Source organism: Oncorhynchus gorbuscha, linkage group LG10 (assembly GCF_021184085.1).
Source record: "Oncorhynchus gorbuscha isolate QuinsamMale2020 ecotype Even-year linkage group LG10, OgorEven_v1.0, whole genome shotgun sequence".
Classification (NCBI taxonomy): domain Eukaryota; kingdom Metazoa; phylum Chordata; class Actinopteri; order Salmoniformes; family Salmonidae; genus Oncorhynchus; species Oncorhynchus gorbuscha.
The window spans coordinates 92,564,807-92,584,419 of NC_060182.1; the positions used below are offsets into that span (position 1 = coordinate 92,564,807).

At 42.5% G+C, this 19,613-nt stretch overlaps 1 protein-coding gene across 4 annotated transcripts in view; it reads right to left on the minus strand.

The window, feature by feature from the left end:
- sntg2 (syntrophin, gamma 2) overlaps positions 1-19,613 on the minus strand; it is a 110,213-nt gene that overhangs the window by 16,842 nt on the left and 73,758 nt on the right. For all 4 annotated transcript variants that reach the window (XM_046367480.1, XM_046367477.1, XM_046367478.1 and 1 more), the window contains 4 exons: positions 15,372-15,410; positions 10,354-10,470; positions 9,895-9,966; positions 9,471-9,680 (listed from right to left, as the gene is read on the minus strand). In XM_046367480.1, the coding sequence (XP_046223436.1) occupies positions 9,471-9,680; positions 9,895-9,966; positions 10,354-10,470; positions 15,372-15,410 (438 nt within the window). The remainder of the gene's footprint in view (positions 1-9,470; positions 9,681-9,894; positions 9,967-10,353; positions 10,471-15,371; positions 15,411-19,613) is intronic.

The window sequence follows — 19,613 nt, forward strand, 5'->3', positions numbered from 1 at the left end:
GTTGGCTGCTTTTGAAGAGGAGGATTATACAGAACCCTGCCGGCCATTCCATGAGGTCCCGACTTGACATCTAGCATACTATTTATTTGTATTTTTGGTTCAAATGAATGATCATGAAAATAAATTAGTTTAAAAAAAAAAGGAGCATAGTTATTGTGGGAAAAAACATCAAATGTAATTGTGAAAAAGTATCTGTATAGGTTTCGACGAGTGTCCAGTTGAACAGACAGTGCTAAGTCAGGTGTTATGAAGTGTCCTGGAACACTCATAAAGACACTTCAGGTGTTTTGAAGCCTTTTACAAGACCATGGTGCTTGCCTACGGAGCTGTGAGGGGAACGGCACCTCAGTACCTCCAGGCTCTGATCAGGCCCTACACCCAAACAAGGGCACTGCGTTCATCCACCTCTGGCCTGCTCGCCTCCCTACCACTGAGGAAGTACAGTTCCCGCTCAGCCCAGTCAAAACTGTTCGCTGCTCTGGCCCCCCAATGGTGGAACAAACTCCCTCATGACGCCAGGACAGAGGAGTCAATCACCACTTTCCGGAGACACCTGAAACCCCACCTCTTTAAGGAATACCTAGGATAGGATAAAGTAATACTTCTCACCCCCCCCCTCTTAAAAGATTTAGATGCACTATTGTAAAGTGGCTGTTCCACTGGATGTCATAAGGTGAATGCACCAATTTGTAAGTCGCTCTGGATAAGAGCGTCTGCTAAATGACTTAAATGTAAATGTAAATGTTTAAAATATCAGAAATGACCCTATTGGTACTTTTGTCTTGAAACAATCAAAAACACCTCAATACACACGGTTGACAGTAGCAGGCCCACTGTGTACATTGAGTAGGTTATTCCTATCATTAGCTGAGGTGAGTCAGTCTAGGTGTAAGAGACTGTACCTTTTGGCTGTAATGATGAGTATCTAAGTAATTGAATGCAGTCTAACCTTTAGCACATCTTTTAAATATACAGGTAAAGATAATATGAAAGATTAAATAACAATACATTAAATGCTGAAAGGAAGACCATCATGTTGCAGACCTTACTGTAACAGCTCATCACCTTACTGTAACAGAGCTCATCACCATCATGTTGCAGACCTTACTGTAACAGAGCTCATCACCATCATGTTGCAGACCTTACTGTAACAGAGCTCATCACCTTACTGTAACAGAGCTCATCACCATCATGTTGCAGACCTTACTGTAACAGAGCTCATCACCATCATGTTGCAGACCTTACTGTAACAGAGCTCATCACCTTACTGTAACAGAGCTCATCACCTTACTGTAACAGAGCTCATCACCTTACTGTAACAGAGCTCATCACCATCATGTTGCAGACCTTACTGTAACAGAGCTCATCACCTTACTGTAACAGAGCTCATCACCTTACTGTAACAGAGCTCATCACCTTACTGTAACAGAGCTCATCACCTTACTGTAACAGAGCTCATCACCATATTGTTGCAGACCTTACTGTAACAGAGCTCATCACCATCATGTTGCAGACCTTACTGTAACAGAGCTCATCACCTTACTGTAACAGAGCTCATCACCATATTGTTGCAGACCTTACTGTAACAGAGCTCATCACCTTACTATAACAGAGCTCATCACCATATTGTTGCAGACCTTACTGTAACAGAGCTCATCACCATATTGTTGCAGACCTTACTGTAACAGAGCTCATCACCTTACTGTAACAGAGCTCATCACCTTACTGTAACAGAGCTCATCACCTTACTGTAACAGAGCTCATCACCTTACTGTAACAGAGCTCATCACCTTACTATAACAGAGCTCATCACCATATTGTTGCACCTTACTGTAACAGAGCTCATCACCTTACCGTAACAGAGCTCATCACCATCATGTTGCAGACCTTACTGTAACAGAGCTCATCACCATATTGTTGCAGACCTTACTGTAACAGAGCTCATCACCTTACTATAACAGAGCTCATCACCTTACTGTAACAGAGCTCATCACCTTACTGTAACAGAGCTCATCACCTTACTGTAACAGAGCTCATCACCTTACTGTAACAGAGCTCATCACCTTACTATAACAGAGCTCATCACCTTACTGTAACAGAGCTCATCACCATATTGTTGCAGACCTTACTGTAACAGAGCTCATCACCATATTGTTGCAGACCTTACTATAACAGAGCTCATCACCTTACTGTAACAGAGCTCATCACCATCATGTTGCAGACCTTACTGTAACAGAGCTCATCACCATACTGTAACAGAGCTCATCACCTTACTGTAACAGAGCTCATCACCTTACTGTAACAGAGCTCATCACCTTACTGTAACAGAGCTCATCACCTTACTGTAACAGAGCTCATCACCTTACTATAACAGAGCTCATCACCATATTGTTGCACCTTACTGTAACAGAGCTCATCACCTTACCGTAACAGAGCTCATCACCATCATGTTGCAGACCTTACTGTAACAGAGCTCATCACCATATTGTTGCAGACCTTACTGTAACAGAGCTCATCACCTTACTATAACAGAGCTCATCACCTTACTGTAACAGAGCTCATCACCTTACTGTAACAGAGCTCATCACCTTACTGTAACAGAGCTCATCACCTTACTGTAACAGAGCTCATCACCATACTATAACAGAGCTCATCACCTTACTGTAACAGAGCTCATCACCATATTGTTGCAGACCTTACTGTAACAGAGCTCATCACCATATTGTTGCAGACCTTACTATAACAGAGCTCATCACCTTACTGTAACAGAGCTCATCACCATATTGTTGCAGACCTTACTGTAACAGAGCTCATCACCATATTGTTGCAGACCTTACTGTAACAGAGCTCATCACCTTACTGTAACAGAGCTCATCACCTTACTGTAACAGAGCTCATCAACTTACTATAACAGAGCTCATCACCTTACTATAACAGAGCTCATCACCATATTGTTGCAGACCTTACTATAACAGAGCTCATCACCTTACTGTAACAGAGCTCATCACCATATTGTTGCAGACCTTACTGTAACAGAGCTCATCACCTTACTGTAACAGAGCTCATCACCTTACTGTAACAGAGCTCATCAACTTACTATAACAGAGCTCATCACCTTACTATAACAGAGCTCATCACCATATTGTTGCAGACCTTACTATAACAGAGCTCATCACCTTACTGTAACAGAGCTCATCACCATATTGTTGCAGACCTTACTGTAACAGAGCTCATCACCTTACTGTAACAGAGCTCATCACCTTACTGTAACAGAGCTCATCACCTTACTGTAACAGAGCTCATCACCTTACTGTAACAGAGCTCATCACCTTACTGTAACAGAGCGCACCACCTTACTGTAACAGAGCTCACCACCTTACTGTAACAGAGCTCATCACCTTACTGTAACAGAGCTCATCACCTTACTGTAACAGAGCTCATCACCATCATGTTGTAGACCTTACTGTAACAGAGCTCATCACCATATTGTTGTAGACCTTACTGTAACAGAGCTCATCACCATCATGTTGTAGACCTTACTGTAACAGAGCTCATCACCATCATGTTGTAGACCTTACTGTAACAGAGCTCATCACCTTACTGTAACAGAGCTCATCACCTTACTGTAACAGAGCTCATCACCTTACTGTAACAGAGCTCATCACCTTACTGTAACAGAGCTCATCACCATCATGTTGTAGACCTTACTGTAACAGAGCTCATCACCATATTGTTGTAGACCTTACTGTAACAGAGCTCATCACCATCATGTTGTAGACCTTACTGTAACAGAGCTCATCACCTTACTGTAACAGAGCTCATCACCATCATGTTGCAGACCTTACTGTAACAGAGCTCATCACCTTACTGTAACAGAGCTCATCACCATATTGTTGTAGACCTTACTGTAACAGAGCTCATCACCTTACTGTAACAGAGCTCATCACCATATTGTTGCAGACCTTACTGTAACAGAGCTCATCACCTTACTGTAACAGAGCTCATCACCATATTGTTGCAGACCTTACTGTAACAGAGCTCATCACCTTACTGTAACAGAGCTCATCACCATATTGTTGTAGACCTTACTGTAACAGAGCTCATCACCATATTGTTGTAGACCTTACTGTAACAGAGCTCATCACCTTACTGTAACAGAGCTCATCACCATATTGTTGCAGACCTTACTGTAACAGAGCTCATCACCATATTGTTGTAGACCTTACTGTAACAGAGCTCATCACCATCATGTTGCAGACCTTACTGTAACAGAGCTCATCACCTTACTGTAACAGAGCTCATCACCTTACTGTAACAGAGCTCATCACCTTACTGTAACAGAGCTCATCACCATCATGTTGCAGACCTTACTGTAACAGAGCTCATCACCTTACTGTAACAGAGCTCATCACCATATTGTTGTAGACCTTACTGTAACAGAGCTCATCACCATATTGTTGCAGACCTTACTGTAACAGAGCTCATCACCATCATGTTGCAGACCTTACTGTAACAGAGCTCATCACCATACTGTAACAGAGCTCATCACCTTACTGTAACAGAGCTCATCACCTTACTGTAACAGAGCTCATCACCTTACTGTAACAGAGCTCATCACCTTACTGTAACAGAGCTCATCACCATATTGTTGCAGACCTTACTGTAACAGAGCTCATCACCTTACTGTAACAGAGCTCATCACCATCATGTTGCAGACCTTACTGTAACAGAGCTCATCACCATACTGTAATAGAGCTCATCACCTTACTGTAACAGAGCTCATCAACTTACTATAACAGAGCTCATCACCTTACTATAACAGAGCTCATCACCTTACTGTAACAGAGCTCATCACCATATTGTTGCAGACCTTACTGTAACAGAGCTCATCACCTTACTATAACAGAGCTCATCACCTTACTGTAACAGAGCTCATCACCTTACTGTAACAGAGCTCATCACCATATTGTTGTAGACCTTACTGTAACAAAGCTCATCACCTTACCGTAACAGAGCTCATCACCTTACTGTAACAGAGCTCATCACCTTACTGTAACAGAGCTCATCACCATCATGTTGCAGACCTTACTGTAACAGAGCTCATCACCACGGTAACAGAGCTCATCACCACGGTAACAGGCAATTTAATGGTTCAATGAGGTGAGGACTAATTCTTTAGATCCCTTTAAGCTACATTTTATTAAACTAACACTAACGTTTAAAAAAAGAACAAACCGTGAAAAGAAACTGCATTCTTCTAATTCTCTGCACAATTGATTTCCTTGTCGGAGAAATTAAAAGCAGCCCTGGATCAGTAATTAAAATCCACTTTGTATCTTGGAAATGTTACCTACTTGGACAAATTAAACTTTCCATAAAAAACAATCACATAGCCTAACAGTTGTATCGTCCCCCGCACCCCCCAAGTATGTTCTTCCTCATAATGACATACATTTTAGTTTTTTGCAAAGCTTTGTCACGTGAACTCTGAGTACTTCTCTTGAATAATACACTAAAAGGAACAGATTATAAAAATGAATGCATTGCTGAGTTGAATATATTCCCAGCAGGCACAAACTGGTTGAATCAACGTTGTTTCAACGTAATTTGGTGACATATTATGACATGGAATCTACATGGAATATACATTAGATTAAAAATAAAATAAAAAGTAAACTGTTTTTTTTTTAGGGTGAAACTTCAACCACGGGATAATGTCATCATGGTAACCAAATTTGAACAAAGACAAACTTTCTATACAAACTTTGTATAAAATATGTTGAATTAAAAACAGCCTTTAAAACAATGTCTTGTCTTCAACGTTACAGTATATCCACGATCAGAAGAAGAAGAGGAATAAAACAATAGACTGGGAAGCACCTCCTACTGGACAATTGATGTATCTACAGATGCCCTTTGGTCTTCTATTCAGGATTTTAATCAAGCCCTGCTCAGCTATGATACTTGTCCCTGGCTCTTACCAATGTGCTATCGTGAGAATGATTGTTGAGCAATAATCTACACCGGAAAAAAAAAAACCAAAATAGATTCACTCTTCCTGTCAAAGTCATTCCACAGGGTAGGTTTAACAAAGAGCAAAAGAAATGTGACCATACCACATACCATATCACTCACAACACCATATCACTCACATACCATATCACTCACATACCATATCACTCACATACCATATCACTCACATACCATATCACTCACATACCATATCACTCACAACACCATATCACTCACAACACCATATCACTCACAACACCACATCACTCACAACACCACATCACTCACAACACCACGTCACTCACATACCATGTCACTCACAACACCACATCACTCACAACACCACATCACTCACAACACCACATCACTCACAACACCATATCACTCACATACCATATCACTCACATACCATATCACTCACAACACCATATCACTCACATACCACATCACTCACAACACCACATCACTGACATACCATATCACTCACATACCATATCACTCACATACCATATCACTCACATACCGTGTCACTCACATACCATATCACTCACATACCATATCACTCACAACACCACATCACTCACATACCATATCACTCACATACCATATCACTCACATACCATATCACTCACATACCGTGTCACTCACATACCATATCACTCACATACCATATCACTCACAACACCACATCACTCACATACCATATCACTCACAACACCACATCACTCACATACCACATCACTCACATACCATATCACTCACATACCATATCACTCACATACCACATCACTCACATACCACATCACTCACATACCATATCACTCACATACCATATCACTCACATACCATATCACTCACATACCGTGTCACTCACATACCATATCACTCACATACCATATCACTCACATACCATATCACTCACATACCATATCACTCACAACACCACATCACTCACATACCATATCACTCACATACCATATCACTCACATACCGTGTCACTCACAACACCATATCACTCACATACCATATCACTCACATACCATATCACTCACAACACCATATCACTCACATACCATATCACTCACAACACCATATCACTCACAACACCATATCACTCACATACCATATCACTCACAACACCATATCACATACCATATCACCCACAAACCATATCACTCACAACACCATATCACTCACATACCATATCACCCACAACACCATATCACTCACAGCACCATATCACTCACAGCACCATATCACTCACATACCATATCACTCACAACACCATATCACTCACAACACCATATCACTCACAACACCATATCACTCACATACCATATCACCCACAACACCATATCACTCACAGCACCATATCACTCACAGCACCATATCACTCACATACCATATCACTCACAACACCATATCACTCACAACACCATATCACTCACAACACCATATCACTCACATACCATATCACCCACATACCATATCACCCACAACACCATATCACTCACATACCATATCACTCACAACACCACATCACTCACAACACCACATCACTCACAACACCACGTCACTCACATACCATGTCACTCACATACCATGTCACTCACAACACCACATCACTCACAACACCACATCACTCACAACACCATATCACTCACATACCATATCACTCACAACACCATATCACTCACATACCACATCACTCACAACACCACATCACTCACATACCATATCACTCACATACCATATCACTCACATACCGTGTCACTCACATACCATATCACTCACATACCATATCACTCACAACACCACATCACTCACAACACCACATCACTCACATACCATATCACTCACATACCATATCACTCACATACCATATCACTCACATACCATATCACTCACATACCATATCACTCACATACCATATCACTCACAACACCACATCACTCACATACCATATCACTCACAACACCACATCACTCACATACCACATCACTCACATACCATATCACTCACATACCACATCACTCACATACCATATCACTCACATACCATATCACTCACATACCATATCACTCACATACCGTGTCACTCACATACCATATCACTCACATACCATATCACTCACATACCATATCACTCACATACCATATCACTCACAACACCACATCACTCACATACCATATCACTCACATACCATATCACTCACATACCATATCACTCACAACACCACATCACTCACATACCATATCACTCACATACCATATCACTCACATACCGTGTCACTCACAACACCATATCACTCACATACCATATCACTCACATACCATATCACTCACAACACCATATCACTCACATACCATATCACTCACAACACCATATCACTCACAACACCATATCACTCACATACCATATCACTCACAACACCATATCACATACCATATCACCCACAAACCATATCACTCACAACACCATATCACTCACATACCATATCACCCACATACCATATCACCCACAACACCATATCACTCACAGCACCATATCACTCACATACCATATCACTCACATACCATATCACTCACAACACCATATCACTCACAACACCATATCACTCACAACACCATATCACTCACATACCATATCACCCACATACCATATCACCCACAACACCATATCACTCACATACCATATCACTCACATACCATATCACTCACAACACCATATCACTCACAACACCATATCACTCACATACCATATCACTCACAACACCACATCACTCACAACACCACATCACTCACATACCATATCACTCACAACACCATATCACTCACATACCATATCACTCACAACACCACATCACTCACAACACCATATCACTCACATACCATATCACTCACATACCATATCACTCACAACACCATATCACTCACATACCATATCACTCACAACACCATATCACTCACATACCATATCACTCACATACCATATCACTCACATACCATATCACTCACATACCATATCACTCACAACACCATATCACTCACATTTCATTTAAATTAATAATTGATATGCTGGATTCACATCTCCACCTCAACCAGCAATTGAGGATAAAGAAAAGGAACAAATCAGCTCAAACTTTCCGTGAAAGTTCATTTAAAGTTTGAGTTGATTTAGTCCCGTTCTTTAACTTGAATTATTTCTCATTGATCAACGACTCAACCTATTATTACCCAGTAATCCACTCTGGAATGATGTGGTGTTCCCACTGGGTTGGCACTGTATTTCGGCTGCAGTTAACATTTTTCAATGTGTGATAACACTTTGAAGGCTCTTTGGGGAATGTGGCCCAGTTCAAAATTAGCAAAATGTCAGTCATATCTCAGCACTACTTCTAAGAACCCCCTAAGCATCACATAATTTCCAAACAAACCACTTCGCTGTTCTCCACTTACCCCGACTCTCTGCACCTCCATGAAGACGGCTCTTTGGAAGGACTTCTCCCACACGGCGAGGTCAGAGGTCATCTCCACACTGAAGGTGTGACTCTGGCCGTGGCCGACCAGGATACTGAAACAGAAGGGGTCTCCGTCCTGCAGCTCCTCATCCTGCTGGAGGCCAAGGTAGAACTTGGCCTGGATCCAACAGTCCTCTGCCATCCACAGCTACAACACCACATCCAACATAATCATCAGTTCTATTCACTGGGAACCATATTTCAACTTGATATGAACAGCCTTCGAAATGAGTAACTGTCATGTTGGTGCAGATCTACATCAATACATGATCCACGCAAAGTTTAGAGTAACAGGCACATCATTCAAATTACGGTGACAGTCGATCCTAGTATCTTATTCTGCATGTGAATTTTGAAAGTACCTTGTGAACCTTGAACAGAACCTCATAAAGGATATAGAGGGTTTCAGCTTGTCCCCAGTCGGTTGCACTAACCTGAGATGGGGGGGGGGGGACAAAAGTGAATGTATATTATAAGCCTTTATCTTCTCATCAATGTAATGTCTTACAGACAGGATTTAAGACACTTTGAACCACAGTAAATGAACCAACACATAGTGTGCTTGACAAACATCATTTGGAAGCTCTACATTAACCCATCTTACCCAGTCAAATAACCTAACCTCGGGAAGACAATTACATGGTTTCAATACCCATGATTTGTTTTGTCGGTGGTTCGGGGTCAAAACTCATTTCAGAAATAGACGATGTAATTGATCCAGAATAACCTGAACTGTAGCCCACCAACATGCTCCCGGCTACAGGAACATTTAATGTACTATCATGGTGGAATAAAAGCTGAACGCGATGAGAGGTTCGTACAGGAGGACTCCTGAAGATGTAGAGCCAAGGGCCTCTCAATGCCAGGAACTTGAAGGTACTCGAAGGACCAGCATCATCAGGATGTGGGTTTCCACACACCCAACCCATGTGGACAATCTGCAGAGGCAAGGTCCAAGGGATGAAAATCTATTCGGTTGCATTTTTTGTTGTTGTTATTTTTAATGAACCAATATGCTATGAGTGGATCTGTCTTTATTAAAGATACAGTTGAAGTCAGAAGTTGAACTACACCCAGGTTGGAGACATTAAAACACGTGTTTCAACCACTCCACAAATGTCTTGTTAACAAACTATAGTTTTTGGCAAGTTGGTTAGGACATCTACTTTGTGCATGACACAAGTCATTTTCCCAACAATTGTTTACAGAAAGATTATTTCACTTATAATTCCCTGTATCACAATTCCAGTGGGTCAGAAGTTTACATTCACTAAGTTGAGTGTGCCTTTAAACAGCTTGTAAAATTCCAGAAAGTGATGTCATGGCTTTAGAAGCTTCTGATAGGCTAATTGACATCATTAAAAACAATACCCCCCAAGTATAAACACCATGGGACCACATAGCCATCATACTGCTCAGGAAGGAGACGCGTTCTGTCTCCTAGAGATGAACGTACTTTGGTGTGAAAAGTGCAAATCAATCCCAGAACAACAACAAAGGGCCTTGTGAAGATGCTGGAGGAAACTGGAACAAAAGTATCTATATCCACAGTAAAACGAGTGTTACATCGACATAACCTGAAAGGCCACTCAGTTAGGAAGAAGCCACTGCTCATTAACCGCCATAAAAAAAGCCAGACTACGGTTTGCAACTTCACATGGGGACAAAGATCAAACTTTTTGGAGAAATGTCCTCTGGTCTGATGAGACAAAAATATAACTGTTTGGCCATAATGACCATCCTTATGTTTGGAGGAAAAAGGGGGAGGCTTGCAAGCCAAAGAACACCATCCCAACTGTGAAGCACGGGGGTGGCAGTATCATGTTGTTGGGGTGCTTTGCTGCAGGAGGGACTGGTGCACTTCACAAAATAGATGACATCATGAGACAGGAAAATTATGTGGATATATTGAAGCAACATCTCAAGGCATCAGCCAGGAAGTTAAAGCTTGGTCGCGGGGTCTTCCAAATGGACAATGACCCCAAGCACACTTCTAAAGTTGTGGCAAAATAGCTTAAGGACAACAAAGTAAAGGTATTGGAGTGGCCATCACAAAGCCCTGACCTCAATCCAATAGAACATTTGTGGGCAGAACTGAAAAACGTGTGCGAGCAAGGAGGCCTACAAAACTGACTCAGTTACACCAGCTCTGTCAGGAGGAATGGGCCTAAATTCACCCAGCTTCTTGTGGGAAGCTTGTGGAAGGCTGCCCGAAACATTTTACCCAAGTTAAACAATTTAAAGGCAATTGCTACCAAATACTAAGTGAGTGTATGTAAACTTCTGACCCACTGGGAATGTGATGAAAGAAATAAAAGCTGAAATAAATCATTCTCTATACTATTATTCTGACATTTCACATTCTTAAAATAAAGTGGTGATCATAACTGACCTAAGAAATGGAATTTTTACTAGGATTAAATGTCAGGAATTGTGAAAAACAGAGTTTAAATTTATTTGGCTAAGATGTCTGTAAACTTCCAACTTCAACTGTAGCTATAGTTAAAGAGAGTTAGAAACTCAGCAAAAAAAGAAACGTCCCTTTTTCAGGATCCTGTATTTCAAAGATCATTTGTTAAAATCCAAATGACGTCACAGATCTTCATTGTAAAGGCTTTAAACACTGTTTCCCAGGCTTGTTCAAAGACCCATAAACAATTAATGAACATGCACCTGTGGAACCGTCGTTAAGACACTAACAGCTTACAGACGGAAGGCAATTAAGGTCACAGTTATGAAAACGTAGGACACTAAAGAGGCCTTTCTATTGACTCTGAAAAAAAAAAAGAAAGATGCCCAGGGTCCCTGCTCATCTGCGTGAACGTGCCTCAGGCATGCTGCAAGGAGGCATGAGGACTGCAGACGTGGCCAGGGCAATAAATTGCAATGTCTGTATTGTGAGACGGCAAAGACAGAGCTACAGGGAGAAATGACGGACAGCTGATCATCCTCGCAGTGGAAAACAACATGTAACAACACCTGCATAGGATCGGTACATCCCAACATAACACCGCGGGACAGGTACAGGATGGCAACAACATCTTCCCGAGTTACAACAGGAACGCACAATCCCTCCATCAGTGCTCGGACTGTCCGCAATAGGCTGAGAGAGGCTGGATTGAGGGCTTGTAGGCCTGTTGTAAGGCAGGTCCTCACCAGACATCTCCGGCAACAACGTCGCCTACGGCACAAACCCACCGTCGCTGGACCAGACAGGACTGGCAAAAAGTGCTCTTCACTGACGAGTCGCAGTTTTGTCTCATCAGGGGTGATGGTCGGATTCGTATTTATCATCGAAGGAATGAGCGTTACACCGAGGCCTGTACTCTGGAGCGGGATCGATTTGGAGGTGGAGGGTCAGTCATGGTCTGGGGCGGTGTGTCACAGCATCATTGGACTGAGCTTGTTGTCATTGCAGGCAATCTCAACACTGCATTACAGGGAAGTCATCCTCCTGCCTCATGTGTTATCCTTCCTGCAGGCTCATCCTGACATGACCCTCCACTATGATAATGCCACCAGCCATACTGCTCATTCTGTGCATGATTTCCTGCAAGACAGGAATGTCAGTGTTCTGCCTTGGCCAGCGAAGAGCTCGGGTCTCAATCCCCTCAGTACTACATAGAACCATGACTACGTGGAGCTCTATTCCACAGTACTACATAGAACCATGACTACATGGAACTCTATTCCACAGTACTACATAGAGCCATGACTACATGGAGCTCTATTCCACAGTACTACATAGAACCATGACTACATGGAACTCTATTCCACAGTACTACATAGAACCATGACTACATGGAACTCTATTCCACAGTACTACATAGAGCCATGACTACATGGAGCTCTATTCCACAGTTCTACATAGAACCATGACTACATGGAACTCTATTCCACAGTACTACATAGAGCCATGACTACATGGAACTCTATTCCACAGTACTACATAGAGCCATGACTACATGGAACTCTATTCCACAGTACTACAGTGTCTCCTGACCCCTCCAGTCTCAGCCTCCAGAATTTATGCTGCAGTAGTTTATGTGTCGGGGGCTAGGGTCAGTCTGTTATATCTGGAGTACTTCTCCTGTCTTATCCGGTGTCCTGTGGGAAATGAAGTATACTCTCTCTTTTTCTCTTTCTTTCTTTCTCTCTCTTGGAGGACCTGAGCCCTAGGACCATGCCTCAGGACTTCCTGGCATGATGACTCCTTGCCGTCCCCAGTCCACCTGGCCGTGTTGCTGCTCCAGTTTCAACTGTTCTGCCTGCGGCTATGGAACCCTGACCTGTTCACTGTACGTGCTACCTGTCCCAGACCTGCTGTTTTCAACTCTCTAGAGACAGCAGGAGCGGTAGAGATACTCTTAATGATCAGCTATGAAAAGCCAACTGACATTTACTCCTGAGGTGCTGACATGCTGCACCCTCGATAACTACTGTGATTATTATTATTTGACCATGCTGGTCATTTATGAACATTTAGACATCTTGGCCATGTTCTGTTATAATCTCCACCCGGCACAGCCAGAAGAGGACTGGCCACCCCTCATAGCCTGGTTCCTCTCTAGGTTTCTTCATAGGTTTTGGCCTTTCTAGGGAGTTTTTCCTTGCCACCATGCTTCTACACCTGCATTGCTTGCTGTTTGGGGTTTTAGGCTGGGTTTCTGTACAGCACTTTAAGATATTATATGATGTAAGAAGGGCTATATAAATACATTTGATTTGATTGAGCACGTCTGGGACCTGTTGGATCAGTGGGTGAGGGTTAGGGCCATTCCCCCCCAGAAATGTCAGGGAACTTGCAGGTGCCTTGGTGGAAGAGTGGGGTAACATCTCACAGCAAGAACTGTCAAAGCTGGTGCAGTCCATGAGGAGGAGATGTACTGCAGTATTTAATTCAGCTGGTGGCCACACCAGAAACTGACTGTTACTTTTGATTTTGACCCCCCCCTTTGTTCAGGGACACGTTATTCAATTTCTGTTAGTCACATGTGTGTGTAACTTGTTCAGTTTATGTCCCAGTTGTTGAATATTGTTTTGTTCATTCAAATATTTTCACATGTTAAGTTTGCAGAAAATAAATGCAGTTAACAGTGAGAGGACATTTCTTTTTTGCTGAGTTTGATGAACATAGTTACAGATGACAATAGTTGTAGTTAAAGATAGCTATAGATGAAGATAGCTATAGATGAAGATAGCTATAGATAGCTATAAATGAAGATAGCTATAGATGAAGATAGCTATAAATGAAGATAGCTATAAATGAAGATAGCTATAAATGAAGATAGCTATAAATGAAGATAGCTATAAATGAAGATAGCTATAAATGAAGATAGCTATAAATGAAGATAGCTATAAATGAAGATAGCTATAGATAGCTATAGATGAAGATAGCTATAAATGAAGATAGCTATAAATGAAGATAGCTATAGATAGCTATAAATGAAGATAGCTATAAATGAAGATAGCTATAGATAGCAATAAATGAAGATAGCTATAAATGAAGATAGCTATAAATGAAGATAGCTATAAATGAAGATAGCTATAGATAGCTATAAATGAAGATAGCTATAGATAGCTATAAATGAAGATAGCTAAAGATAGCAATAAATGAAGATAGCTATAAATGAAGATAGCTATAAATGAAGATAGCTATAAATGAAGATAGCTATAAATGAAGATAGCTATAAATGAAGATAGCTATAGATAGATATAAATGAAGATAGCTATAAATGAAGATAGCTATAGATAGCTATAAATGAAGATAGCTATAGATAGCTATAAATGAAGATAGCTATAGACGAAGATACTTATAGCTCATGGGGTGAGGACATACCTGATCATCCGGAGAGCAATATCTGTTAATCATTTTCATCTGTTAGAGGAGAAAACAAGGGATTGCAATTTTAAGTGGAACTGCGTTAGAGCTGGCAAATCCACAGGGGCACCTCTTGTGTTACCTTACTGTGGCCACTGACATTGGATGCAATGAAACCACACAGAACTTTATAACAAATCCCATGCTGCTACTGTGGCGTGGTCAGACCAGCTCTTATAATTTACTGCTACCGTGGCATGGTCAGACTAGCTCTTACTGCTACTGTGGCATGGTCAGACTAGCTCTTATACTTTACTGCTACTGTGGCATGGTCAGACCAGCTCTTATAATTTACTGCTACCGTGGCATGGTCAGACTAGCTCTTACTGCTACTGTGGCATGGTCAGACTAGCTCTTATACTTTACTGCTACTGTGGCATGGTCAGACTAGCTCTTACTGCTACTGTGGCATGGTCAGACTAGCTCTTATACTTTACTGCTACTGTGGCATGGTCAGACTAGCTCTTATACTTTACTGCTACTGTGGCATGATCAGACCAGCTCTTATACTTTACTGCTACTGTGGCATGGTCAGACTAGCTCTTATACTTTACTGCTACTGTGGCATGGTCAGACCAGCTCTTATACTTTACTGCTACTGTGGCATGGTCAGACTAGCTCTTACTGCTACTGTGGCATGGTCAGACTAGCTCTTATACTTTACTGCTACTGTGGCATGGTCAGACTAGCTCTTATACTTTACTGCTACTGTGGCATGGTCAGACTAGCTCTTATACTTTACTGCTACTGTGGCATGGTCAGACTAGCTCTTATACTTTACTGCTACTGTGGCATGGTCAGACCAGCTCTTATACTTTACTGCTACTGTGGCATGGTCAGACTAGCTCTTACTGCTACTGTGGCATGGTCAGACTAGCTCTTATACTTTACTGCTACTGTGGCATGGTCAGACTAGCTCTTATACTTCACTGCTACTGTGGCATGGTCAGACCAGCTCTTATACTTTACTGCTACCGTGGCATGGTCAGACTAGCTCTTACTGCTACTGTGGCATGGTCAGACTAGCTCTTATACTTTACTGCTACTGTGGCATGGTCAGACCAGCTCTTACTGCTACTGTGGCATGGTCAGACTAGCTCTTATACTTTACTGCTACTGTGGCATGGTCAGACTAGCTCTTACTGCTACTGTGGCATGGTCACAGCTACTGCTGTGGCATGGTCAGACTAGCTCTTACTGCTACTGTGGCATGGTCAGACCAGCTCTTATACTTTACTGCTACTATGGCGTGGTCAGACCAGCTCTTATACTTTACTGCTACTATGGCATGGTCAGACTAGCTCTTATACTTTACAGCTACTGTGGCATGGTCAGACTAGCTCTTATACTTTACAGCTACTGTGGCATGGTCAGACTAGCATATACTTTACTGCTACTGTGGCATGGTCAGACTAGCTCTTATACTTTACTGCTACTGTGGCATGGTCAGACTAGCATATACTTTACTGCTACTGTGGCATGGTCAGACTAGCTCTTACTGCTACTGTGGCATGGTCAGACTAGCTCTTATACTTTACAGCTACTGTGGCATGGTCAGACTAGCTCTTATACTTTACAGCTACTGTGGCATGGTCAGACTAGCTCTTATACTTTACAGCTACTGTGGCATGGTCAGACTAGCATATACTTTACTGCTACTGTGGCATGGTCAGACTAGCTCTTATACTTTACAGCTACTGTGGCATGGTCAGACTAGCTCTTATACTTTACTGCTACTGTGGCATGGTCAGACCAGCTCTTATAATTGACTGCTACTGTGGCATGGTCAGACCAGCTCTTACTGCTACTGTGGCGTGGTCAGACTAGCTCTTATACTTTACTGCTACTATGGCATGGTCAGACCAGCTCTTATACTTTACTGCTACCGTGGCATGGTCAGACTAGCTCTTATACTTTACTGCTACTGTGGCGTGGTCAGACCAGCTCTTATACTTTACTGCTACCGTGGCATGGTCAGACTAGCTTATACTTTACAGCTACTGTGGCATGGTCAGACTAGCTCTTACTGCTACTGTGGCATGGTCAGACTAGCTCTTACTGCTACTGTGGCATGGTCAGACTAGCTCTTACTGCTACTGTGGCATGGTCAGACTAGCTCTTACTGCTACTGTGGCATGGTCAGACTAGCTCTTACTGCTACTATGGCATGGTCAGACTAGCTCTTATAATTTACTGCTACTGTGACATGGTCAGACTAGCTCTTATAATTTACTGCTACTGTGGCATGGTCAGACTAGCTCTTATATTTACTGATACCGTGGCATGGTCAGACTAGCTCTTATATTTACTGATACCGTGGCATGGTTAGACTAGCTCTTATACTTTACTGCTACCGTGGCATGGTCAGACTAGCTCTTATATTTACTGATACCGTGGCATGGTCAGACTAGCTCTTATACTTTACTGATACCGTGGCATGGTCAGACTAGCTCTTACTGATACCGTGGCATGGTCAGACTAGCTCTTACTGATACCGTGGCATGGTCAGACTAGCTCTTATGGTCAGACCAGCTCTTACTGCTACTGTGGCATGGTCAGACTAGCTCTTATACTTTACTGCTACTGTGGCATGGTCAGACCAGCTCTTATAATTGACTGCTACTGTGGCATGGTCAGACTAGCTCTTACTGATACTGTGGCATGGTCAGACTAGCTCTTACTGATACCGTGGCATGGTCAGACTAGCTCTTATACTTTTACTGCTACTGTGGCATGGTCAGACTAGCTCTTATACTTTACTGCTACTGTGGCATGGTCAGACTAGCTCTTACTGCTACTGTGGCATGGTCAGACTAGCTCTTATACTTTACTGCTACTGTGGCATGGTCAGACTAGCTCTTACTGCTACTGTGGCATGGTCAGACTAGCTCTTACTGCTACTGTGGCATGGTCAGACTAGCTCTTACTGCTACTGTGGCATGGTCAGACTAGCTCTTATACTTTACTGCTACCGTGGCATGGTCAGACTAGCTCTTACTGCTACTGTGGCATGGTCAGACTAGCTCTTACTGCTACTGTGGCATGGTCAGACTAGCTCTTACTGCTACTGTGGCATGGTCAGACCAGCTCTTATACTTTACTGCTACTATGGCGTGGTCAGACCAGCTCTTATACTTTACTGCTACTGTGGCATGGTCAGACTAGCTCTTATACTTTACAGCTACTGTGGCATGGTCAGACTAGCTCTTATACTTTACAGCTACTGTGGCATGGTCAGACTAGCTCTTATACTTTACTGCTACTGTGGCATGGTCAGACTAGCTCTTATACTTTACTGCTACTATGGCATGGTCAGACTAGCTCTTACTGCTACTGTGGCATGGTCAGACTAGCTCTTATACTTTACTGCTACTATGGCATGGTCAGACTAGCTCTTACTGCTACTGTGGCATGGTCAGACTAGCTCTTATACTTTACTGCTACTGTGGCATGGTCAGACTAGCTCTTACTGCTACTGTGGCATGGTCAGACTAGCTCTTATACTTTACTGCTACTGTGGCATGGTCAGACCAGCTCTTATAATTGACTGCTACTGTGGCATGGTCAGACCAGCTCTTACTGCTACTGTGGCGTGGTCAGACTAGCTCTTATACTTTACTGCTACTATGGCATGGTCAGACCAGCTCTTATACTTTACTGCTACCGTGGCATGGTCAGACTAGCTCTTATACTTTACTGCTACTGTGACATGGTCAGACTAGCTCTTATAATTTACTGCAACTGTGGCATGGTCAGACTAGCTCTTATATTTACTGATACCGTGGCATGGTCAGACTAGCTCTTATATTTACTGATACCGTGGCATGGTCAGACTAGCTCTTATACTTTACTGCTACCGTGGCATGGTCAGACTAGCTCTTATATTTACTGATACCGTGGCATGGTCAGACTAGCTCTTATACTTTACTGATACCGTGGCATGGTCAGACTAGCTCTTACTGATACCGTGGCATGGTCAGACTAGCTCTTACTGATACCGTGGCATGGTCAGACTAGCTCTTATACTTTACTGCTACTGTGGCATGGTCAGACTAGCTCTTATACTTTACTGCTACTGTGGCATGGTCAGACCAGCTCTTATAATTGACTGCTACTGTGGCATGGTCAGACTAGCTCTTACTGATACCGTGGCATGGTCAGACTAGCTCTTACTGATACCGTGGCATGGTCAGACTAGCT